Source organism: Cyprinus carpio, chromosome B15 (genome assembly GCF_018340385.1).
Source record: "Cyprinus carpio isolate SPL01 chromosome B15, ASM1834038v1, whole genome shotgun sequence".
In the NCBI taxonomy this organism is placed as follows: domain Eukaryota; kingdom Metazoa; phylum Chordata; class Actinopteri; order Cypriniformes; family Cyprinidae; genus Cyprinus; species Cyprinus carpio.
This window is the reverse complement of record NC_056611.1, coordinates 14,203,181-14,228,192: the sequence shown is the minus strand read 5'-3', so window position 1 is coordinate 14,228,192 and position 25,012 is coordinate 14,203,181. Positions and strand designations below refer to the sequence as shown.

Below are 25,012 nucleotides of genomic sequence, written 5' to 3'. Positions count from 1 at the left end.
TCTTATTTTTCTGAAACTTTAAAAAACCAGCATTTATTTAAAAAAAAAAAAAAAAATTGTTACATTCTAAATGCCTTTACTGTCACAAGGTATAGAGATTTTCTCTTTGTTTAGATGTACAGGTGTTTGTGGGTTATGCTCTGGTGTTTGCCCAGTTGGGGACATCGGCTGAGCTGACCTGCATGTATGATACACACGCCTCAGAGGGCTTCACCCTGGAGTGTATTTAGAGTCAGTTACAATAAACCACCACATCTGATCTCAGTGTGGCCTGTTTGACACAGGTGCTGTGTACTAAAATGGGAGGCTTTACTAGGTGAAATCTTGGGAGGGAAGGATGGCTCTTGTGCAGAACCCTCCAGTGTCTCGAGTCGCTTCTGTCAGGATCAACAATGGCAAAATATCTGATAGTGGGTTTGTATGAGTGAGTGTGTGGGCACCAACCCAATGACTGGTCTAGCAGTGGACAAGGTCTGATCAACCTCACTGTGCTAAGGTAAGATGGATCATGGATTTTCAAACTTTTTGATACAATAGACCCCCAAATATAATAACCTCCTGCGATATATTTATATGTATGAAATTTTACATTTTTTTTTTTACATTTGACACTTTTAAGCTTAGAACATTGTTCTCTCCATCATCAGCTCCTCCATCTGTACCAGAATGTTGGCTGCAGGGATACTCCTTAGTGGGGTATGATGTGATTCTGATATGTCATTCCTCTCAGGGTCACCCAACACCAATCTATTCATGGCACAGAGAGCAGAATGCAGCCCCTCTGCCGTCAGACAGTTTTGTTGAAGGCAGGAAACAATTAGCTGCTGCTGCGATAAAAACTCAATCTGGCACCTGAAAATAGAGCACGGATGGCAGATTTGCTTACTTAACCATAAAGAGGAGCCAAACAGGATTATATATAAAAACGAAGCATTAACAATTTTAATGAATCTCACCCTCAGGCCATCCAAGATGTAGATGAGTTTGTTTTGTTCATGAGAGCAGATTTGGAGAAATTTAGCATTACAGTACATGCTCGCCAAAGGGTCCTTTGCAGTGAATGGGTGCCGTCAGAATAAGAGTCCAAACAGCTGATAAAAACACAACAATAATCCACAAGTAATCCACACTACTCCCGTCCTTCAATTAACATCTTGTAAAGCCAAACACTGTGTGTTTTGTAATAACCAAATGAAACGAAATGTTTTATAGTATTATTTATTTTTACATTTTTTTATAGTATGTATTATTTTTACATTTTGTACATGTATATATCACCATTAGTCATCAGCCACCCTGATATCTAGATATCAAACCTTTTAAAAAATCCAATAACTAAAATCCCACCCCAGTTGTTCTTCAGATCAGCACAGAAGGTCTCTGGTGTTGCACAACCTGTCTGATGCCTTCGCTGGAACCTACATATGTAAAGGGTCTAATGAACTCGGTCAGGGAGAGTGCAGCGTAACCTTCAGAGTGACCTGTGAGAACAACACACACACACACAGCTCTAAAATCACTGAATACTGTAATCATTTGACATGGTGTTCTATTGATAGATGGTGCTGTGATTGGCGGAGTGTTGATGGGAATCTTTCTCATTGTGCCATTGATTGGAGTAATGTTCATCTATGTCAAAGGGAAAAGGGAGACGCATGTCCAGAAAACATGTGCAAAAGAGCTCAACCGCAATGAACTAGATGTGATGTTCAACATGTGATGTTTAGCATTTTCATTCATTTTTCTACAAGGCAGGTGAAAAACAATTCAGCACCTCATCAGCAGAGCAGAGGGAACCTGCTACTCTTTCAGTCGAGTACAGAAGTACTGAAGACCAATCGAATTTGAAAGTGTCTCACTTCAGTCCAGTTGTTTAAATGTTTCTCAGATGTTTATTTTGCATCCTGTGTCTGCTTGTTTAATTTCTGAGCCAATAAATATACACTAAATATAATTTTTTCATGTACCTAGAAGCGTACCTTTGTACCTTTCTTTCAGTAATACTATGATGATGTATTCAATATATTGAGATAGTATAGTGTTTTCATTTTTATTGACTTTAAGAACATTATAAACACATGCTGACAAAACACACTACCAGTCAAAGGTTTTTGAACAGTAAGACTTTTTAAGTTTTTTAAAGAAGTCTCTTCTGCTCAACAAGACTGAATTTTTTTGATCCAAAGTACAGCAAAAACTGTAAAATGTTGAAATATTTTTACTGTTTAAAAGAACTGCTTTCTATTTGAATATATTTTAAAATGTAATATATTCCTGTGATTTCAAAGCTGAATTTTTAGCATCATTACTCCAGTCACATGGTCCTTCAGAAATCATTATAATGTTCTGATTTGCTGCTCAAAAAACATTTATAATAATTATTATTGTTATCAGGTTTAAAACAGCAACAGAGTAGATTTTTTTTTTTTCAGGATTCTTTGAAAGTAGTTCAGAAGAACAGCATTTATCTGAAATAAAAATCTTTTTTACATTATAAATGTCTTTATCATCATCACTTATGATCAATTTTAAAGCATCCTGCTAAAAAATATTTATATATAATAAATTTTTTAAGATTAATATTGATTTAATCTGATATATATACATGTACATAAAGGGTTAGATTTGAAGGATTTGCCTTAATTATATGATTTCAACTAAAAGTAACTTTTGTAAAATGTTTCACTTTTAATTTTTATAGCCATTGTTTTTCTTTACATATTCACATTGTAAACCTGACAGTATTTTGACCCTAAACAAACCAAATACCTCAGTGTGCTTTTATAATAAAACACTATAATCTAGAGTTACTAATTCACAAGTTTAAGGCACAAACGTTCTGCATAAAATACTGTGTACATCTCATGATCAAAATCAACAGAGGCTGTTAAAAGACCAGTTATAGTCACATGTGGGACATATAAATATTTAACAGTCCACCCCAACCATATATCTGTGATGAACATTTTAGACAATGAAGACACAAACGGTTTTGTCCTGTACAGGAGTCATTCATTTCTCGCATGGGATCATATCCTCATCACTTCATTTGTACCTAAACAAACAACATATATACCAGTGAATGACCAGCAACGAAGGCCTCCTTGATCTGAGTTTACACATTTCATTTTTTGATAAAAAAAAAAAAAAAATCATTATTAAATGACTGAATCCAGTATAGCTTAATGAGAAATTTATAAGCATTTTTTTTAGGCCTGTCATTTTTGACCTGGAACACAAGAAGGGGAAATGTATAAAACTTATCAAATTTTGTAGGAAGTTGTTACACAAGTGTGAGCAAAGTTAGGAAGTTTTAGTCCCATGCAATAACATTAACTAGCATTTTCAGGAAAAAGAAAATCCTCTCTGGGTTAAAATGACCAGAACACAAATCTGTCAAAATAAATAGGTTATCAAAAAGGTTTCAAATCAAAGTTATGAAACAATTCACCAATATTAATTCTGCCTCCATTAAGGCCTTTCATGGCAATGTTGAAGCCCTCCCCCTCTGCTCCAAGCCGATTGGTCACTGGGACAGCGCAGTCCTCAAATATCACGGCTCGGGTTGGCTGAGAGTTCCAACGTACCTGAAAGATGTTGGTACACCCATTATAAATCACAACAGTGATGATATAACTCAATCCTGCCATCTGCTGGATAAGCTTTACCACTCAGTCCTAAATCATAAACTTACAGTGAACACTCTTTTTGCCAAAGCTGAGTCCATGGTTCCCTTTTCAAGCACCAGGCAGGAGATGCCCTTAGGCCCCTTCTCACCTGTCCTGCACATCACCACATAAACATGTGTATCCAACCTCCACTGATGAACGCCTGACCAGACACAGCAAAAACTATTGGGAAGCTGCATGGAGATTTTTATTAATGCCTCAATCATTTTCTCAAGGTACCTTGGAGGCATTCAGGATATAATGATCTCCTTGGAGTTTCACGCTGGTTAGAAGAGAAGCGGCATCACTCCCACTACCTGGGGTTAGGGAATAAAAAAAAATAAATAAATAAAAACGAAAATAATTATAAATGAAATACTTTTAGGTTAACGATAACACTGATGTATCCCACAAAAGAACACAGAAAAACGTGATCCTGGACTTACCTGGTTCTGTGAGACAGTATGAGGCAAACTTCTTCATAGAGCACAGATCAGGACAGAATTTCTCCCTCTGCTCATTGTTTCCAAATGTTTCTATCATCCAGGCACACATGCTGTTTCAAACACAACCAGTAAACACCATGTAACACCTAATTAACCATGAAGAACGAAAACTATATGCAAGCACATGTACCACTTTATGGAAAAATATATTTAGTCCAACCTTATGTTATTATTATGATGCAGCAACAACTTTAAAGTATATGTGACCGTGGACCACAAAACCAGTCTTAAGTCGCTGGGGTATATTTGTAGCAATAGCCAACAATACATCGTATGGGTCAAAATTATGTTTTTTTCTTTTATGCCAAAAAATCATTAGGATATTAAGTAAAGGTCATGTTCCATTAAGATATTTAAATGTGATTTTCTCAATATTTTGATATTTTTGCACCCTCAGAGTCAAGATGTCCAAATATTGTCCTATCCCAACAAACCATACATCAATGGAAAGCTTATTTATTCAGATTATGATGTACAAATTTCAATTTCAGAAAAAATGTACCCTCATGACCCTTATGGTTTTGTGGTCCAGGGTCCATATTAGTGCTAACACAGCCTGTGGATAAAGCCTCAAATATGATAGAGGTGTCCAGACAAGAGAGTCCCGATCCCCCCACATCAGGGTTCTCGTAAATCCCACCAAAACCATTCCTCATGGCCTCGACAGAGAAAATTTCCTACAACACAAGTGAAGATACTGTATTAATGACCCTCAACTTTTGTAAATGCTTCAGCATTAAATATAAACAATAAAGAGTATTGTCAGATGTGCAGGTTACCTTTTGGTCCCATTCTGCCATATCTGGTGCCATCTCATTGGCAGCAAAGGCAAATGGCACTTTTTGAAACTCTTTTTGTTCATCTGTGAGTCCTATAGAGGCTAATATACTAATATATTAGTTTATATTGTGACTTTTCTCCTCTGGTACGTAATTGCATGAGAGATATGAAGGTGGGCCAGCAGGCTTTTCTTTTACCACAGTAACTGCAAAGAGCCAGGTGTTGCTGGCCTCATGAAGGTGAGGAGGTCACTACAATAGAAGCTTGATCATTACAAATATAATAATAGTGAGAATGATTTTCATTTACAGATTGCAAAGGAGGCTTATGTGGACCATACACAATTTGACAAGAAAGCCACACATTATGACCACTCCAGCAAAGCAGACAACCCTAAATGGAGTATGGTGTGTCTTTACACAGACATAAAGATAACTTTATGTTTTTGCCTTCAAAAATGACTGTAGATTAACTCTGTATAGGTGGATGTTCAGTTCGAAAGGATGACCCAAACCGTTTTCATTCCTCTGACTGAGCTGAAGAAATATCACTTACAGAACAAAGCTAAAAGTGGACGCTTAAAGGATCTGGCCCCTCTCTTCACCAGAGCCAGACTATCAGTTCAGCCTCTCACTGCAGGTTAGGTTGTATTTAATAACACAAATAAGTAAAATATGTGTTCTCATTTTCATGTACTGCAGTGTAGCATGATTTAAAATGTGACTGTAAGTGTAAAATATATAATTTTTCTTTAAAAAATAATAATAATGTTAAATGCTGTTTTTGTTTTAAGCTTTATTGTTTTATTAAATATAATTTATTAAATTTATTAAATATATTTTATAATTTATTAAACTTATTTTTTTTTAATCTAAATTAAGTCCAGATATTCCACTGTATGGATTTGTGAAGAGCAGTTTATTTTTTTATATTTGGTAATATAATTAATATTAACATTAATATAACTGTTAATTAAAAAAATTGTTAGCTCATACTTATTTTCTTCTTTGCAAAGGAATTTGACTTTGTCCTGAGTTTGGAGAATGGAGATCCAATACGTATCCTTCAGATCACTTAATAATACCAGACTTCTCTACAGTCATGAGAAGTCAGTAAACACAGCTTATTTTAATTTTGGATAAAAAAGGAAATCATTTTGAATGCAGAGGTTAGTAAATTTTATTACAATGGGGCTGATTAAATGAGCCTTTTGCAGAGGTTTGCACGATTGCATGGCTGTTAATAGTCATACCTCATCACCTGAACAGCTAATAAGCTATTAAACAATATTTAGTATAATACAAAGACATACACATGAAAAAATGGAAAATGCACAAACAATCACAAGAAGGATTTTCTCTATTACAGCATTAAACTGCACTCGAGAATACTGGAAACCTTGTGCTGCCGATTCTTAATCATAGGAAATAAACACTTAAGACACCAGATCAAAAGAAAAGAAAAAAAAAATATATATAATAAAAATATTCATGTTAAGTAAGTTAGTAATTCCCTAATTAGACATTCCTATGGAGGTCTTCATTTGTAATACCCCAAATGACAGAATAATACTGTGCAGAGCTCTATGAAGAGTACATGAAGCGCTAGATTTAACACAAAAGATCACAGTAGATCTCTTTTTGGGCTCATTAAACAGGACATGGTACAGAAGCTAGATTCTGATTTCTCAGTGTACTTGACTTAAGCAAAATTTGAGCATAAGAGGAATGTATTGTGCCTTACAACTTCATGAAGCACAAATCAAACATATAGCATGAAAACAGCGGCGTACACGTGGAAAGATTGTGTCTGGCATTACAAAACTGTTGGTCACTACTGTATATATGGAAAATGTATGCAGTTTTTGGAATGAGAAATAAAAAAATATTTTGTAATCTATACACATAGTTGGACTGCTTTTTTTCATTTTTGATCTCAAGAAGCGATGATTTTCACTTTTTCGGCAAAAGTCATATGTGTTCACATTGATCCCTTTGAGACTTATAAAAACATTATTTTGACATAAACAAGGTTCATTTGAGATCTGGAGGGAACATAAAGCGTCTTGCGTCTAGTTACTCTCCTCTTTGGCTTGTGCTGACACAGTTTCAGAGTTTGATCCCTCATATCTCTGGGCAGCAATGGTGGCCTGTTGGGACATACTTCTCCTTACATATCTCCTTTCCTCCAGAGTGTGATCTCCTGTTGAGAATGAACAGCAATGTATTTTTACTTATTGTAAGTAACAAATGATGTGTAATGTTACATTATATGTGGAATCTGGACCTGTTGTTTGAAGTATCGTCGCTCTTTCTTCATCTATAAGGACTAGGTTCAGGTAGTAACGCACTGAGAACTTCTTGTTGACGTCCCTCATGGTGGGCGTCAACTCATATCCAGCCAGAAATACTAATTACTCATGTCGTTCAAACCCGTAAGACCTCAGACCAAAACCATAACACAAAAGGGATAGTTCACCCAAAAATGAAAATTCTGTCATTAATTACTCATGTCGTTCAAACCCGTAAGACCTCCGTCCATCTTTGGAACACAAATGAACATATTTTTCATGAATTCCGAGAGCTCTCTGACGCTCCAAAGACAGCAAGGATCCTAGCACGATCAAGGCTCAGGAAGGTAGTAAGGAGATCGTTAAAATAACAGTGACATCAGGGGTTCAACCTTAATTTAACGAAGCTATGAGAATACTTTTTGTGTGCAAAGAAAAAACAAAAATAACAACTTTATTCAGCTTTATCCTGTTGATGGAGGCGTCAGAGAGCTCTCAGATTTCATCAAAAACATCTTAATTTGTGTTCCAAAGATGAACGAAGATCTTACGGTGAACTATCCCTTTAAGCGCCTTTAAAGTTGTCCATATGAATTCTTAGCAATGCATATTACGAATCAAAAATTAAGTATCAATGCATATTACTAATCAAAAATTAAGTAACAAAATATCTTCATGGAACATGAACTTTACTTAATATCCTAATGATTTTTGGCATAAAAGAAAAATTGATAATTTCGACCCATACAATGTTTTTTTGGCTATTGCTACAAATATACCCCAGTGACTTAAGACTGGTTTTGTGGGTCCAGGGTCACCACTGCACTGGACTCTATATAGTAGCATAATATAATACAAACGAAAGGTTTAGCTTTACCTCTCACGTGGTGCCCCACATCCATGATCTCATATTTGGCAATGGTGTGCATTTTCATGGGGGTACACACTGGGTCCTGTTCCAGTCGATTCCCGTTTTATTATACCAATTTCCATGTGTTTAATCTTTATCCTCACAAGAAGGAAGTAAATCTTTCCTACGATAACATCCCTCAGATGGTATCTAAACAGGACGCAAGAAATTATATTATGACAAAAAATTATATTATGAATAAAAAACATTACATTTTAGGACTGCTTTTTGCATCGTGACATTTAACAAATTATATATAATTATATACTTTATATATAGCAATATTATTAAGCCATTTTACAAAATGTTATCTAGTTATCTATCTACACACACATCTTTTTACAAAATAAGCACATTTTATTACTGCAATTTTTGTTATGTAGAAATATATGAATACTATATGTATATATTTGTGCTGTCAAACGATTATTATATCCAAAATTGCTGTCAAACGATTATTATATCCAAAATTATATATGGTTATGTAAAAAATTTTTTTTAATGAAAATTTAAGATCATAAAATGTTAAAACATTTTCATAGCACATTTTAAAATAGAATTTTATTATTAAAAGAACTATATATAATTATTATACACAGTATAATATATTTTCAGTTTTGGGTTAATCGTGTCAAATATTTTTGGTGAATCTTACGGTTTTATAATTTCTATTAATGGTTACAACATGGATACTCACTTGGATTTGTTGTATTCAAAACTCAATATGGAGACAATCTTCAATTCCAACTTCCATCTTGATGGAGGAGTTCATCTCTGGATACGTGCACAGCGTCTGCACGACAATATCCATCTCTTTACTGATATCATTCAGCCTTCTGCTGATTGTTGCTCCAGAAAGCAGAAAGTATCTTAACAGATGTCAGAATGAAGAATATTCAGGAACGTTCTGTACTGTATGTGTATATATATATATATCATACATATATATATTTTTTACTGACTCCAAGCTTTTGAATGATATAGTGTATAATGTTACAAAAGCTTTTTGTTTCAGATAAATGCTTATCTTTAGATCTTTCTATTTCTCAAAAAATACTGAAAATGTACTAAACTGTTTTAAATACTGATAATTATATAATAATAAAAATGTTTCTTGAACAGTAAATCAGAATGATTTCTGAAGGAGCATGTGACACTGAAGACTGCCGTAATGATACAGAAAATGTAGCTTTGATCACAGGAATAAATTACATTTTAAAATGTTTTCAAATAGAAAGCAGTTATTATAAATAGTAAAATATTTCACAATATTCCTGCTTTTGCTGAATGTTGGATCAAATAAATGCAGGCTTTAAAAAACATTAAAAATCCTACTGTTAAAAAAACTTTTGACTGGTAGTGTAATGACAACATATCCCATACTTTTCTGTGTTTACTGAACCAACATTAACTACAGTTTAACTCCATGCACCAGTTGTAAATGCTTTCTGATTGATTAGTAACCTTAGCAATGAAGAAACTGGTAGATTTACCTCAGTTTGACATTCTGGCCAGTGTAAGATTCATTAGGGCTTCTTCCACATGGGTGAACTCAAAGTCAAATTCACTAAACACACAAACCCCACCAGGTCCCCCAAGACATAGTACAGCTCTGTGAATCACAGGACATGTTTATATACACACAAACACCAGGACTGTTTCTTAGGAGATAAGCGTATTACACGCAATTGCGCCTGTCAGAAAGCCGAAGAAGTCATTTGTGTCGTGCTGGTATATCATATAGTATCACTGACTGACAGCAGCTACAGGTTCTATAGCGCTCTGATGGTGACCTTGTAAAGTGGCCTTTTCAAAAAAACACCAGGCGCTAAGCTACTTTGCCTGTTTTTATCCTGCGAATGAAGTGGCCTGATATGAAATATGTATTATGCGTCGAAAGTTAATGCACTATTCAGTTGGTGCTGTGTTGTTAATGTACAGTAAGCTCAATCGTATCGCTCTGAGCGCTCCGTCAGGAAGATATTGCCTATAAAAATAACTCCCGCACTCCTGGATGCTTCAGTGCCGGGGTGATTTCCAAATAAAAGTCTTTTTTACTTCTAAAAAAGTCCTTGAGATTGGGCATAACAATAGATGTTGATATTTAATAAGATAGAATAAATTTCTGTTGCTTACTGTAGGTAACCAACACAATGTGGTTACTAATACCCGCCCGGCGTAGACACGCCGACCAACAATTTAAACGGGTACAACGCTACTAATGTCACTTATTTTAAACTTGTTACCTGGAGAATATCCTTATAAATCTAAGCACGTGAATATAAACCGGATCGGGTCTCTCCTCATCACATACCTCAGTTTGAAGTAGTAGACACCAATAGTACGCATAGTGGTCCCAGAATTTAAACATGTCTTGTTCGGTAATGTTCTCGTGAACTCAACCTTTAAACACGTGTTGTGTAATGGCAATTTCAGCTCTAAGAAGGTTGGATTATTGATTTATCACATCAACACACTACGCACACATATACGTAATGGATACAACGATGTTTAACCAGATGACACATTTTCCGTTATAATCACTCCACATGCTAAAAAAAAAAACAAACAAAATATAAATGAATACACAAAAAAAAAACATTTAAATACGCAAATTTAATCTCAAATTGTTATTACAGGTCACAGAGATAACATCGTGCGAAGCACATCCATAAAAAACACGACACACAAGTGACATGTATGGTGTAAGACCCGTACGAAGTGCTTATATTCGTTCTATCTTTATCACATCTTTTAGATGCGCATATAACAGACCTATCAAATTTGGTTCGGTGATTCATGTTTAAACATAGAAAAAACATTTTGGTCCCAACTCAATGACATGATTAAGAAACAAGTAATTATAGTTTTTGCAGGCGGTAGACTTTATATATATATAGGGACTGAACTACACAATTGAGTCACCAGACTTAAACCAATAGCTGTGGATGTTCAGTCGGACATCTTTATTTACACTACCTAGTTCAATCTCCTACGAAGTGGACTGCAATAAAAAACCGTGGCAGTCAAAGGTTGGTCTCTAGCTAATCTACATACGCAAAAGGTTGTTCTGGTATAGCTAGGACGCTAGGCTGTGCACCAACTGTGGGTGGGGATGAGCCTCTTCCCGAATGTGAACGACTGGTAGCGATTTGTTATAGATCTCTGTAAAGGTCCAAATCAGCACGAAATGTTGGGGAACTATTGTGGGGTGGAGCCAGCTGCAACTCGCGCGCAGCATACTCAGTGGTTAAAAAAACCGTTCCAGAAGGAGGGTCTTCTTTGGAGTGATGCAAGGGAGAAAACTCTTAGGTGGCAACAAAGAACCTACAGCCGGTAGTTCGTAAAAAAAAACTCCCTTTTGTTGCTGTAGTGTAAACAAAAATAACTGTTTGTCGGAATGGAAAGGGGCTCCTGGTGGATGTTAAAGTGTTTCTTCCTGGAAAACCACAATAGATATAATAAACACGCTTTCTTTCTGAGGAGTGGGTGCGTGGCATTAGTAACTGGGGGCTGAACAACAACTCACATGGTACGCGTCCTGCTTTGTCAACTGACGGGCAGTCGCACTAGGGAGACATCTGTTAAAAAAAGGGTAGATAACAGTATGAGCCCCTTAAAGGCAAACAGCGTACGACAACAAATGCGTTTCGCACGTTCAAACCTTTTATGAATAAGATGTCACGATACGTAGATGACTCGTTTTATACTATTTGTTGACAGATTGGATTATACAGTATCTGGCCCCCCAATTTGAACAGTTTTCATTGTACAGGGATGTACTCGTCCACCCCAAAAATGAAAATTTGTCAATCAATCACTTACCCCCATGTAATTTCCAACCCGTAGAAAGCTCCGTTTCCATCTTCGGAACACAATTTTTAACAGATATTTTGGAGTGAAAACCGGGAGGCCCCTGATGAGTCCTGTATCAACACTAGAAGTGCTAAGCTAAATAACAGTGTCAAGCGTCCATAAAAGGTTAGACGAGTCGTGCGCTCAGAACTACTCCCATCAGACGTGCAATCTGTGGTTCATAGTGCAAAGTCGACAGGAACACCCTTTGTTGTAAGCGAATCGAAAAACAAAAAATAATGGACTTCTAATTCAACAAAGATCCTTTGGCTCAATCACATTCCTTCTCTTGTCCCCCCTCCCGAGTGCGTCACTCGGTATGCTCGCGGATGCTCTTCTGTATTCATCCACGGCCACAAGAGTATACGCACACTGTTCTCTATGTGTATTTAGCTTCGATTTGAAAGAAAAGTGCATCCCTTTTATTGAATGAATAGTTATTTTTGTTTTCTTCAGCTTACAAAAAGTGTTTTCCCGTCGCTTCATCTAACCCAGATTGCATGTTGGATGGCCGCCAGATGGGAGTATGTCTGATGATGACTTTCATACCTTTTCTGGACCTTGACACTGCTATTTACTTGGACAGGTCTATCTGGACGCACGTCACCCTTGCTTCGCACCAGGTTAATCATGCCAAAAGATCTTTAAATTGTGTTCCGAAGTAACGACGGCGGCACAGCTTTTCGGGTTTGGACACGACTGGAGCGTAATGATGATCTCATTTGACCAAAATGTTTCTACGTCTTTTGGCGTGCTGGAGGTGCATATCCTTTTAGATGTTTACATCCTCAGCGCATATTCTATTAGAGATTCGCCTATTCATTAAATTAGACAATTTATTAAGCCGTGAAACGCCAAAAGTGTTCCATGCTGTTTTTACATGTGTGGTTGTTGCCCTATAACAGCCTGCCCAAGGCAGCTGTTTTTTTAGACAGTGGGACATGCCATGAGGAAGACACCTTAGTAATGATTTGTAGCATACGTGCGTCAAGGTACTTCTTAAAAAGTGGGGAAAAAAAAGCAAGACGCAAAGCAGTAAATTAATGGTCCAATTATCACATATATAGCGCTACAGGTTTTAAAAACAATATGAAAAGGATAGACAATGTTGATTGCTTCCACCATAATCATTTTTATTCTTGTGACACACTCTGACGCCCCACAGTCTAACTACTACTCGTGGAGCGTGAACTACAAAATAATACCTAGATATATATATAAATAGGATTAAAACAATAACCAGAGTCAAAACACCTGGACAATATGTCCATAAGCGTGTAAACAATTATAAAGCAGGTTTGAAAGGTCACGTAAGCCCACAGAAATGGCACTCTGAAAACTACTCCCACAGTGCGCGTAATTCTGTATCTAGAGGAATATTTAAAATACTAGAACTAGTAAATCGGAATCATCTTGCACAACCAAGTCTACTGACTTTACGGAGATGTTTGATTAAATCTCAAACTAAAATGCTACAAATTAATAGTTGCTCATCAACTCAATTAACTACTCACTGAAACACTAACAAATAAGATTCCGTCTTCTCACAAAGTGACCCAGATAAAACAGTCCTTGGGCATGTCATTGTACACATTACACTGACAGGATAGTCACACACTATATTTCCAGTGGGATATGATAACTATTTACCTTGAAGACATGTCAAGTTCTTCGCACTGGTATTATGTGTTGACTACTTTTGGGCAAAAATACAAGCAGCACCTGGATTGCAGTTCTCAACCCTTGCTACAATTTGAACTGCAACTGACCTTCAGAAATTTTTATGTTACTTCTTAAGTTCAGCGGATCATTTTTGATTTGCGCTGAAAGAACAATGATTTTTTACTAGAACAAGATGCATGTAATAGCTATAATCTTAGTGTTGTTCGGGACTGAATGTCCTTTTTTCATATAATAACTGTGGAGTTTTAAGTAAACCCTTTGTGTTTGCGTTCCTGTCTGTTTAAACAAGATCAAAATAAGGGGATTAAAAATTCCCTGTTTAACACTAGTAAGTATTCGTTTGTGGGGGTTTTGTAATAACTTTTGGCAAGCCATGAAGCTCAAGTTGCACCTCTGTGCTTTAAAATCCACAATTTGACAGCGTCAGAAGTCAGCTCGCAGGACCGTCCACACAGCTTAAGTGCTCTTCCTCCATTTTGATTTTAAAATGACAAAGGAGGACTTTGTGGCGGCAAATGTCCCTGACAGAAAAACAGAGAGCAGGCAAATGTATCGTAGTCTTTAAAATGTGGCACTACAGAAGCAAAACATAAATCCAGCTGAATAATTTTTTCCATGTAGAGATTTTAACTGAGAGTCATTATTTTGAGGATTGCACTAAATACCACTTTAAGCCTGGGTTAGTATTAATAAAAGAAAATATCTGCAGTCAAGTCAGGCAAACGCTGCGGGTGTAAATCTGAGAAGATAAACACAAACTCAATCGTGGATGATTATTTCATCCACCTTGTAAGAACATTTTCAAAGTGTTTTGACTACAGCCCTCTAAACACATTGCACTAATGCAGTGAAAAGTGATATCTGTGGTGTTTTATCACGTCACAAATCCACACACATTCCATAAGCCTTACACCATCATCTGGTGATCTGGCGTAGTCCATCCGGTTTTTCATGTTGGGTGCTACTTTGTACTGTAAGCAGGACAACACAGAGCCTGGTGCAATCTTACCAAAAAGTGCAATTCAATTCCAGATCAAATGACTGAGATCAAGCCCTTAAGGTTTATTTTTGTGGTTAGTGTGTTTACACTACTTGGTTTCCCTGTGGTCCTCTTTGCAGGAACACGTAGCCACTTTTCTGAATCTGTACAGATCCCCACAATGACAAATATACATGCGCTGCTGCCACTCCACCTAACACCTTCAGGAATATTCCCACAATGTCCAGATCATCTAGAAAGAAATTACATACAATGATGAATACCTCTAAAAAAAAATATAAAAAACTTGTGTCACCTGGATTCTTCAGAATTCATTCTAATGTCGCTGATTTCTACAGTAGTTTCTTAAGAAACATTTATTATTATTAACAAAGAATCTTGAAAAAGATCATATATCAAAGTTTTCACAAAATATCTGTGTTGTTTTCCACAGGAAAAAACAGTTAGTGCATTTGGAACCTCATGAGGGTGAACAAATAATTTTTACGTATTAAGAAAAGCTTAACTCATTAATTTCAAAGTGCAAGCTATACTGACCAGCATATTTAAGGGGCAAACTTACCACACTTCCATTATCCCTGAGGACTGCATTTTTGACCCATTCCTGCCTCGCATATTTCTGCCTGGCAGTTAGTATTCACCCTGCATCCTCTTTCTTCACCGACATCGTAATTTCTGTGGATATCAAATGTATGAAATCATAGAATCTAATTACTCTTATCGCGAAAGCCGCTAGTTAATATTGCAAACTGGTAAAATAAAACATAAGTGAAATAATTTTCAAAAATAAAATCCATTGAATTGGCCAGCAAAAACAAAAAAACAACCAAACATATACTTAATCTAAGCCTCTAAATTTTATTATCAAACATAACAAAGACATATAACTTGGGACATAGTTTTTCAACCCAAAGACCTTTGTTCATCTTCAGGAACATAAGTAAGATATTTTTGATGAATTCCGAGAGCTCTCTGACGCTCCAAAGACAGCAATGATCCTAACACGATCAAGGCTCAGAAAGGTAGTAAGGACATTGTTAAAATAATCCATGTGCATCAGGGGTTCAACTGTAATTTTACGAAGCTACGAGAATACTTTTTAGTGTGCAAAGAAAACAAAATTACGACTTTATTCAACATTTCGTCTTCTTGGCAATGTATGTACGAGGATACATTGTTTACATTCAGATCAAAGCATAACAACATATCTGTGCAAATATGTTGCATACCGTGGTTTACGTATGTGATACTTTTAAAAAATGGTGGCTACAAGGGTGACACAAGAGGAGACGAATAGTTGAAATAAAGTTGCTATTTTTTGTTTTCTTTGCATACAAAAGTATTCTCGCTAGCTTTTTTCGTTATCAAATAATTACGTTGAACCACTGAGTGTCACACCTGGAGTATTTTAACGATGTCCCTTACAACCTTACTGAGCAGCTGATCATGTTAGGAGTCCTTTGCTGGTCGATGGAGGGTCAGAGAGCTCTCAGAATTCATCAGAAAAATATCTTAATTTGGGTGTCGGTCCGAAGGACTATGGAACGAAAAGACGTACGGGTTTTGGAATGACATAAGTCCTCAGCCTTAGACATCACGCCCATGTACAACCGTGGCTAAAGTCTGATTGCACTATCGCAGCCATCAAAACTGGACACAACCTTAGGAGTTTTTGAAGTCGTCATCGGATTGGTTGAATATACAGGATTTCCGTGAGACGCCCGTCTGTGATTTGGGTTATGATTATACGTTCGCTATCTACTGGCAAACAAAGATGCCAATGATGCCAACCCCCTCCTCATAAAGAGGAAAGCTACGTTGTTGTTTACAACGTTTAAATTGTGTGGTTAAGGTTCATAGTGTCGGCAGTGAGAATCTTTAAAAAACCGTTCACAGAGCTTTACAAAGAATGGTTCTCTTTATTGTGTCAAGAATTGCGGAACATTGACAGCAGTGGCCCAGACCACGAGACAATGATGATAGTGAAAATTGAAATAGCGACTGGGTGTACAGGGGTGGTTGTTTGATGCCAGTGTCGGTCAAATCGGCCAGTGGCATTGGCCAGTGCGTGCTTGGCCAACATTCCGACCTTCAGCCAATCACGCTAGTCAGAAGTCTTGGAGGTTGGACTGACATGAGGAGGTGGAGTAATTATGACAATATGTTTTGTATACTATTGCTGGGGTAAAACACAATCATCCTTTACCATCTAACACCTCTATTTTTATATTTAAAAGTAAATGTAAAAATTGAATGTATTTTTTTCAATTTATTGTTTCTTATTCTTATTATTTCATTTATTAAAGCCACCGTTTTGCAATTTTTGCACTGATTAATTAAATACTTTCTCTTCATTCAGTGTGGTGTTTAAATAATGTAAAGTTAATGCCACTTCATTTCAGCAGTGAGGCACGATCGTTGTATCTCTGCAGCAGCAAAAACAAACCAATGTCTTTGTCAATTGCCTCCTTGCAAACCATGGGTGGTGCATCGATGTAATTCCATGCAGCCTCTGAAATTTACCATGTTCAACAAAAACTATTTATAGTTTGTCTTATCTTTGTGACTAGCATGTCAGCACACAAATCATCTTCTCCAGTTACCCGAAACACAGTCTTCAATGTTCATGGTGGTATGAAGAATTGTAGAACTTGCTCGTCGCAGTTTGGTCGTGGGTCTCCTTCTGCGCAGTGTGTCTTGCATCCGTTGGTTTGTCTGGAACGCACTGAGTCTCGTGACTGGTGAAAGTCCTCCTCGTTTCTCAATACAAGCGCAGTTCAGTGCTTGAACCCACCGTAACCGCCGTCCGGCCAAGAAACATCTATCGTTCCTGGGCATCCACCCGCTTCAACTGCAGCACATCCACAACAAAACAGCAGCTTTTTCCCAGGATTTCCATTCAGGGTAATTGAGAAAAATAACCAGAGGTGATTTTTTCATTTCCAGACCAACTTTAAAATCAGTTTAAAAGAACCTGCAAAGGTGAGACAGCTTCTCGTGCATCTGTACATACCTCTTCTCGGCATCGGACACTTCTTCTAAATGCCCTTCTTCCGCTTTATATTATATTATGCTTCTCCCAGACACAAATGTAAATCGCTGGCAACCTGCTTGATCACTCAACATAGGCATCGGCCCTCACGCCCCCCACTAAAAACATGTGGTATCCGGACAGTTCAATCAGTTCTGTTCTCATCGGGCATTTCAGTGCAACATTACTGAGAGTTATAACCATGGATTAAAACTCACAGAATGTTCCCTTTGCTGTACCTGAGAGGAACTATTCCAGCAGTACCTCTTACAGCGAGACTGATTAGTATTTCATCAAAGGGCTTCTGGTCATCGATGGCCGCCACCTCACAGCGATACTGAGCTGTGTCCGATCTGCTGGCGTTCAGGATCAGAAGGTTTGCAGGCTCTCTCAGCAAAGCCCTGTGCTCCAAGTCACCTGAGAACATAAAGCAGCTCAGTTCAGTTGAATTTAGCTTAAACACTGTCAACAAATAAACAGCATTATTTTCTGAGAGAAAGAATATGTCACCTGAAATTTTATTTTGGAAATAGACATAGCTGGGTACACCATTTTTAATTTTCTTCCATTCAATTCTGGGATTGTTTGTAGAAATGGACTCTATCAAGCAGGTCAACTCAATCGCTTTAAAGAAACAAGAAATAGCCGTCAATTTATGCAGACATTAATGAAGTAATCTTCAGTGTTGGGAAGGTTACTATTACTATACTATATCAACAGCATCAGAATAGCATTTCTGTACTAAATGGCCTTTAAATGGCAGAAGGCATCATGCATATCAAAATGCAAAGCAAGAAATATATATTATTTAACATATCCTAGCTTCTTACAGAAAGTATTCAGATGTAACCCCCTTTGTAATCATTAACATTTTCATAAGTAACTGTAATTTAATTAGCCCTACACATTTTTCTCAGTAACTGTAAAAGATTACAGTTACATTTATTTTAGAATTAAATTACGTAACACTGTTAAATGTAAATAGTTACTCCCCAACACTGGAAATCTTACTAAACAGCTTCATATAAGACTTACACTCAAATTCATTTGTCCATACGGATTTTTCAGCTGTTTTGAGAATTACAGCAGAAGCTGTACTGTTGCCTGCAACAGATGACAAAGAACAGATAACAGGTCTGTCAAGAACAGTACAAAAATAAGACATTTTTATACCACTGTATACCAAAGTATACGAAGGTATACTTTGTATAATACCAAAGTATTTTAAACATTATTATATATAATACGTAATTTAAAAAAAAAAGTAAATAATTTAATAGACATTACTGCCTTAACATTCTCATTCTGTGTTGCCTCTTCACTCATTTATTATAATTTATTAAATTAATATCTTAAATATAGCCCTTTTAAGATGTTTCAATTATAATATTCGTTGTACTGGCTTTAATTTATTCTGATTTTAATATATTGTGTGCGGGCAGGAACATTTTTCATCACTGCACTACAGTAATGAGAATATAATGAGAATCATTGTTGAGAATTAATATCGGATATGACCCAGTCCCAAACATGTTTTTGTGAGATTTATTTATACTTTCATGTTTAAAAACAAAGCCTCTACATATCTACTTCTCTGATTATTTTTTTCTGTTTTAATGTTAAAGATGAAAAACCTTATGAATTTTAGTAATGGGTGACTCAGTTTTTTATGGTGTTTATGGAAAGCGTAATAGAAGAATAAACTTTTTAAGTATCTTGGGGAAACTGTACCCAGACCTGAACAAACTGCTGTTGAATATTCATGGATATATTTAGAAGAGCTTGTGTGTTTTTTCAGTTATTAGTCTGTCTGTACTAACTCAAAAAGGCCAGACAGTGTGAAATAATGAAAAGGCAAATATGAAACAAATTATTTGGCAAAGCTTGACAGTCCCGATAGGCTTCGTTCATATGAGAAAATCATTTGGGGTTTAGAGCATTTGCTATTTCCAGATGCATTTTCCACTTTCACATAATCTCATGAAATCCACAGAGTGTATTTACAGTGATCCATATGTGATAATCTGTGGCTTTAGCATCAGATTAAAATCTTACCATATGGACTTCTGCAAAGCTTAAGACAGACTTCAGTTAGCACAAGCCAAACATCTGTGGGGTTTAATCATCACCTAGACTGTCATCTCGAGGAATAGCTACACATGGGACAGTTCTGACAAAACTGATGAACTGAATTCTGCTCCATTTAACCACTGTAAAGAGGCACTTTATGGAAGACTAGAGCAAAGAGTCATATTGCAACAGCTGGAGAACTTCAAGGTTTCCGGTTTCCAAGGCTGACTTTCCCATCGCATGCATCATGGTCTATTTTTACAACTGCTGTTGACATTTCTCGATTAGACAAGCTACATTATCCACCGCTGGGAAGCATGTATGTACACAAACACACACACATACATACATATTTATATATACATGAGAAGAATGTACATGAAGAATGTAACAGTTAAACAGTTAAAAAAAACACAAATCCCAATAAAACATTTCTGCATATCCACTCTAAACATAACAAAAGCCCCCTTTTTAATATTTGTGTTAATTTATGTTAATTATGATTCCGGTTTATGGTTGTTTTGATTGCATACTTGGTGGATAATTACTTTACAAGACAATAGCTGATTGTTGTAGCATTACAAATGACAAACAGACTAACTTAAAAGAAAGACAGAAAAAGAAAGAGTGGGAGAGAAGGGGGAGGTTGTGCTGTGATCTTTGGCTTGAGACATTCTTTATCGCACGACTGTTTACAAAAAACTCTTCTCCACAGTTCTGACAGCACAAAGATCCCGTCACTGGACAAAGTGAAAATGAAGGCTGAAGTTGAGCCCATTTTAAAGTATATTGGTATTCAGGACACTTTGACCAACAGCAGCGGCTTTGAGAATGAATGAATGAAGCGACACCTCTTCACACATCACACAACTTGCACAGAGGCACATTGTGCTGAGAAGAAAATGAAAAGATAAGGTTGAGTCCAATAACATGTGACCTGAAATCCCTCAAAAACATGTCAGCTACAATAAAATAATTCAACAATGATCTTAAACAGTTGGTTTTCTTTGTGAGAAAGAAGTGAGCTTAAGTGTATTGAATCTGCACTTATAGTGTACTTCAAAGCTTAAAGCATATTTCTTTAGAAAACTATATTAATAATGTAATATTGCTGAAAAAAAGCGTACTTAATTAAAAAGAGTACACTTTCATGTCTGTTTCTTAACACACATAATTAAACTTTTAAAAACTTTTCAAATTAAAAGTTTTACTTTAAAGTACATTTTAAATTATAATGTTTTAATATTTTTCGTCGTGATTTAAGTACACTTATTTTAATGTGCTGCGGACACTAAATATTAAAATACTGTACTAAAGCACATAAAGTACTTGATATTCAATATATTTTAAATGTACTAAATTGCATCATCATTAATGTGTAATTAACAAACTATATTTAATGACATACACATTTTAAACTGGAATTTAGCTTATCATAAATGCTTGCCAGTACACACTATATTTCAAAAGCAATATAAATAACTATGAAATTACAAAAGTCAGAAACATTCTTAAGTTGAACTAGTTACATTATATATATATTTAAACTACAATACATTTTAATTTAATTGTAAATAACATGCAATTAATAATATTCAGTTAGTATTTTTTTCCTCTTTTTAAACATATGCTAAAGTGTACCTCTTTTCTTTTTATTATTTTTTATTTTTTTTACATGGGTAATCTGATTAAAGCGACTCTCAATTAGGCTATTAATACACAGACACACACAAGCATGAGAAGCATGCTGAGGAATACAAACTAGAGCTGTGTCTCAACCCCTAGAGAACTACCTAACGTTACCTAAACAGCATCTTCGAATATAGGATGTTCATATTAGAACGTTCGAACGCGCCCAAATATGATGTCAGAGCAGGCAGCTCACTGGGTTTTGAGACACGGTCGCTGTATTCCAACCCTTGGCGATATAAACCAATTACTCTGTATTTTAACGTTCCCATCTTACTAGAAAACGCGAACTGTGTTTGCACTAAAATTGAGCGTGGCGTTAAATGGCTAGTAAAGCGTTAGCAGCAGGGGTCAGCGCGAGAATGCCATCACACGGATCCACGACCGCCTATTCAACAAGACCTACAAACAAATTCACAGAAAATAAAGAAATCTTACTCACACATCCATGAAAAGAGCGCCAAGTAAAGCGTTTGACGCCCAATCGCCATTCTGAAGAGATGTTTTACATACGAATTTAGCTTAGCTGTCCAGACGACGGGGTGGACACACTGGAGGATGCTACCGCTGATGAGTTTCCATAGCTACAAGGACATCCGAGCGGAAGAGAGGGGAGGTGCTGAGACAGCGCTCGTGGACTTCCGGTTGATGATGAGCATTAATGTTAGGTAACGTATATAGATTAGACCTTGAAAAGAAGGTATTAAAATAGTGCTTATTCGTATTTGAGATATTAATCGAGAAGTTATGTCAATACGTGATAAATAGCAGTAGGTGTAGGCTATTTCTCGGATAAGAGCGATACATGTTCACTTGGGCGCATATCTGTTTTTTTTTTTTTTCAGTAGTTTCAAAAGGGTGTGACCCACGAATGTATTTACATTAAAAATGATCAGTCGAATTAATGCGTGGAGCATATTTTTCACATTTCAACACCAGATGGCAGTGTTGGAGAGGATAAAGATAAAATCTGGGGCCTGCACACCTATCATTACTTTGTACTTTAAAATGTTTTTATATTTAACGAAAAAAGTAATAATATGTGTTATTGGATTATTACAATTAATAGCAAAATGAATGTTTGGAAATGTAAACTGATATTTCCTACTGATACACTACAGCAAAAGATAGAAATAACTGACTTAAAACTATTTTTTTTTTTAACTGGTGAAAATACTAGTGTTCGAATCATTTTGGCCACCACTGTATAAAATATTTTTTAATTAACTTTTTTTGTGTGTGTGTGTGTGGCAAAAAAGTTTTCATATCACGTTCAACTGAACATGTCTTTTTATTAGCCTAAGACTCTTCGCCTCTTATCCAAGTGAATAAAACGAACTGAATCAAAAATGAATTACCAAAAGGTTCATATATTGTTGTGACGAATACTGTAGTATGAGTGGATGAGAAGTGTGTGATATTTTACGCAATTAAGAATTTTGCCTATAATTGTTTGACATTCAAATGTAACAACATAACAGCGTCTGTCTGCATCTGACACCTTACACCTAGGTACACATTTTTCCTTTTTTGCCCTAAATGCTAATGAAACATTTAATTACATGGAAAGAATATTTTATTTTTACTTCAAATAAAAATATAACCTTTACCATCGTTTTTAGAGAAAAAAAATAACAAAAAGTAGTAGAATCTACGCACTGCAGTACTTATTTATTAAATATTTGGTATATCACCACTTTTATCAACCACTTTTAATTCACACACACACACAAAATTGCATATAACATGGAGAGGACAGTCATACAGAATTATGAGTACAGGTCAAAGGTCACACTAAGGGATTAAAAAATGTCTTATGTATTTGATGTTATGTTAACAATGTCTTTGTGTGTATTATTAGTGTATTTAAATTTACTAATTCCCTGGTCACTGCATTATTATTTTTTTATTTTTTTTATTTAATTTATTTTTGTCATGTTATAATTTGAATGCATTATTCACTTCTTGGGCTCGAACCACACCATGCTTAACAAGGGTCTTAGATTATTATGTTGTACAGTACTATTCACAAATGCAAACTATGAGAATGAGTTATTAATTGCCATTTTAATTAGGACAATGAATCGTATTAGTCTTCATTAGAGAAGAACATAGGATGTTCATGCATTCACACAAACTGCAGGCTTCATGTCATCAACTAGTATTTTAATCTTATATAAAACTTTTTTTTGCATTTAGAAAAACGGTCGTGCCACTCGAGCACAGCCGAAGAGACAGTCTGCAATCACACCCACTCTCGCCACTGTTACACTGTGTTTGCACACACTGTGACCAAACTGTCCAGCTCTGTCAGCGCCTGCTGCGTGTGAGTATTTGAACACTTATGCTTTAGTCCTCTAGAGAACAACGACACCTTCAGAGCTTCATTCTCTCTTGGCCTGTTATATATTTATTTATATATGAGGCATGATGTCTTGAATACACATTCACATGCATGTTTGTGCGTGCAGTGAAATGCCTTCCTGGATGGAATCTTCAAACGGTGCACATGAAGCTGAAGATCATTTCAACAGATACTTGATCTGCATCATCAGAACATATGTGACCAGGAAACCATGGCAACCATCTCAGGTGCTCTGGCAAGCTGGAAACAAGGCCAAAGGAATGTGTTTCACAAGCCTGCATTAGTGTTAAATGGTGTTACCCTTCACATCAAAGGCAAATACGTGGAGGAAGATGCTAAGGTCATTTTTAAGATATATAGTGCTGATAAGAGCTGTTTGCTATATCATTCAGCAAAATAAGTCAAATTTATTTGTAAAGTGCATTTCACAAATCATTTCAAAGAAGCTTACAGAAAGTCATACCATGCTTTTGATGATATATAACGATGATAAGTGATCTTCTGCATTAATATCTAGCTATATTGCAGCACACCCCACCCCCATTATTAATATGAGCAATTTTTGCAGGAAAAGTCCATATCTGTGTATTGTATCTTTAAAATTTACTGACAGCCACCAAAAAACAGAAGGTGATAAAAAAAACCCACACATTATGAATCAAAGTTCATCACAAATAAATTTCTTACATGTTGCGGTAACACTAAAATATTTATGTGAAATAAAAAAAAAATACAATAAACATTAATTTAACATCAAGATGTAATATTAAACTAATTTAGCTATTACTGATAATAAAACTGATAATAAAAAAAACTCTCAGGCCTTGTTTCAATAAAAAAAAAAAACGAAAAAAAGAGAAATAAAAAAAAAGAAAATTCTGACAATGCCAATTTATGGTTTTTCACTGTTGATCATAAGATGACTTTTTCTTTTTCACTTTCAAAAACTGTGAATTTAACAGAATTTTATTGTAAAATGACACAAATGTACCATTAGATTTATTTCATTTTTTCATCACATATAGTAAGAGAGCTTGCCGTAATTAACAGGTTTCGTTGTAGCATTTTTACTATTAAAATCATGATTTATTTATTTAATTACTGTCAGAATTTGTGATGTCATTCCTTAATGCACCTGTAGTTTTGTGTGTTTTTGCGACTTTGG

At 35.8% G+C, this 25,012-nt stretch overlaps 2 protein-coding genes, 1 long non-coding RNA gene and 1 pseudogene across 3 annotated transcripts; 2 read left to right on the top strand and 2 right to left on the bottom strand.

The window, feature by feature from the left end:
* Positions 1-3,413: 3,413 nt before the first annotated feature.
* LOC122139864 lies at positions 3,414-5,001 on the bottom strand (annotated as a pseudogene).
* A 5-nt stretch (positions 5,002-5,006) lies between these two features.
* Positions 5,007-6,032, top strand: LOC109104308 (thymocyte nuclear protein 1). Its single transcript, XM_042740051.1, is given in 6 exon segments — positions 5,007-5,038; positions 5,075-5,141; positions 5,143-5,193; positions 5,266-5,361; positions 5,437-5,598; positions 5,970-6,032. Coding segments are annotated over 6 exon segments (471 nt in total).
* An 11,832-nt stretch (positions 6,033-17,864) lies between these two features.
* LOC122134462 (junctional adhesion molecule 3B-like) lies at positions 17,865-22,105 on the bottom strand. Its single transcript, XM_042739370.1, has 4 exons — positions 21,925-22,105; positions 18,759-18,827; positions 18,234-18,347; positions 17,865-18,140 (listed from the first exon to the last, which is right to left on the bottom strand). Exons 1-4 carry the CDS (start codon positions 21,971-21,973, stop codon positions 17,938-17,940), a joined length of 435 nt encoding a protein of 144 aa, XP_042595304.1. The 5' UTR covers positions 21,974-22,105; the 3' UTR covers positions 17,865-17,937.
* LOC109103908 lies at positions 22,022-24,656 on the top strand. The gene is made up of 3 exons (XR_002020127.2): positions 22,022-22,150; positions 23,682-23,808; positions 23,954-24,656. It is a non-coding gene; the product is annotated as an uncharacterized LOC109103908 (long non-coding RNA).
* Positions 24,657-25,012: the final 356 nt, after the last annotated feature.

What these genes read in the sequence shown, in the direction of transcription:
- LOC122134462 (XM_042739370.1), bottom strand. Translation starts at nt 21,973, where the DNA reads ATGGCGATTGGGCGTCAAACGCTTTACTTGGCGCTCTTTTCATGGATG. An exon ending in GGCGCTCTTTTCATGGATGT is followed by an intron (nt 18,828 to 21,924) that starts GTGAGTAAGATT and finishes CATCTGTTGCAG; the next exon opens with GCAACAGTACAGCTTCTGCT. An exon ending in TTTCCAAAATAAAATTTCAG is followed by an intron (nt 18,141 to 18,233) that starts GTGACATATTCT and finishes TTATGTTCTCAG; the next exon opens with GTGACTTGGAGCACAGGGCT.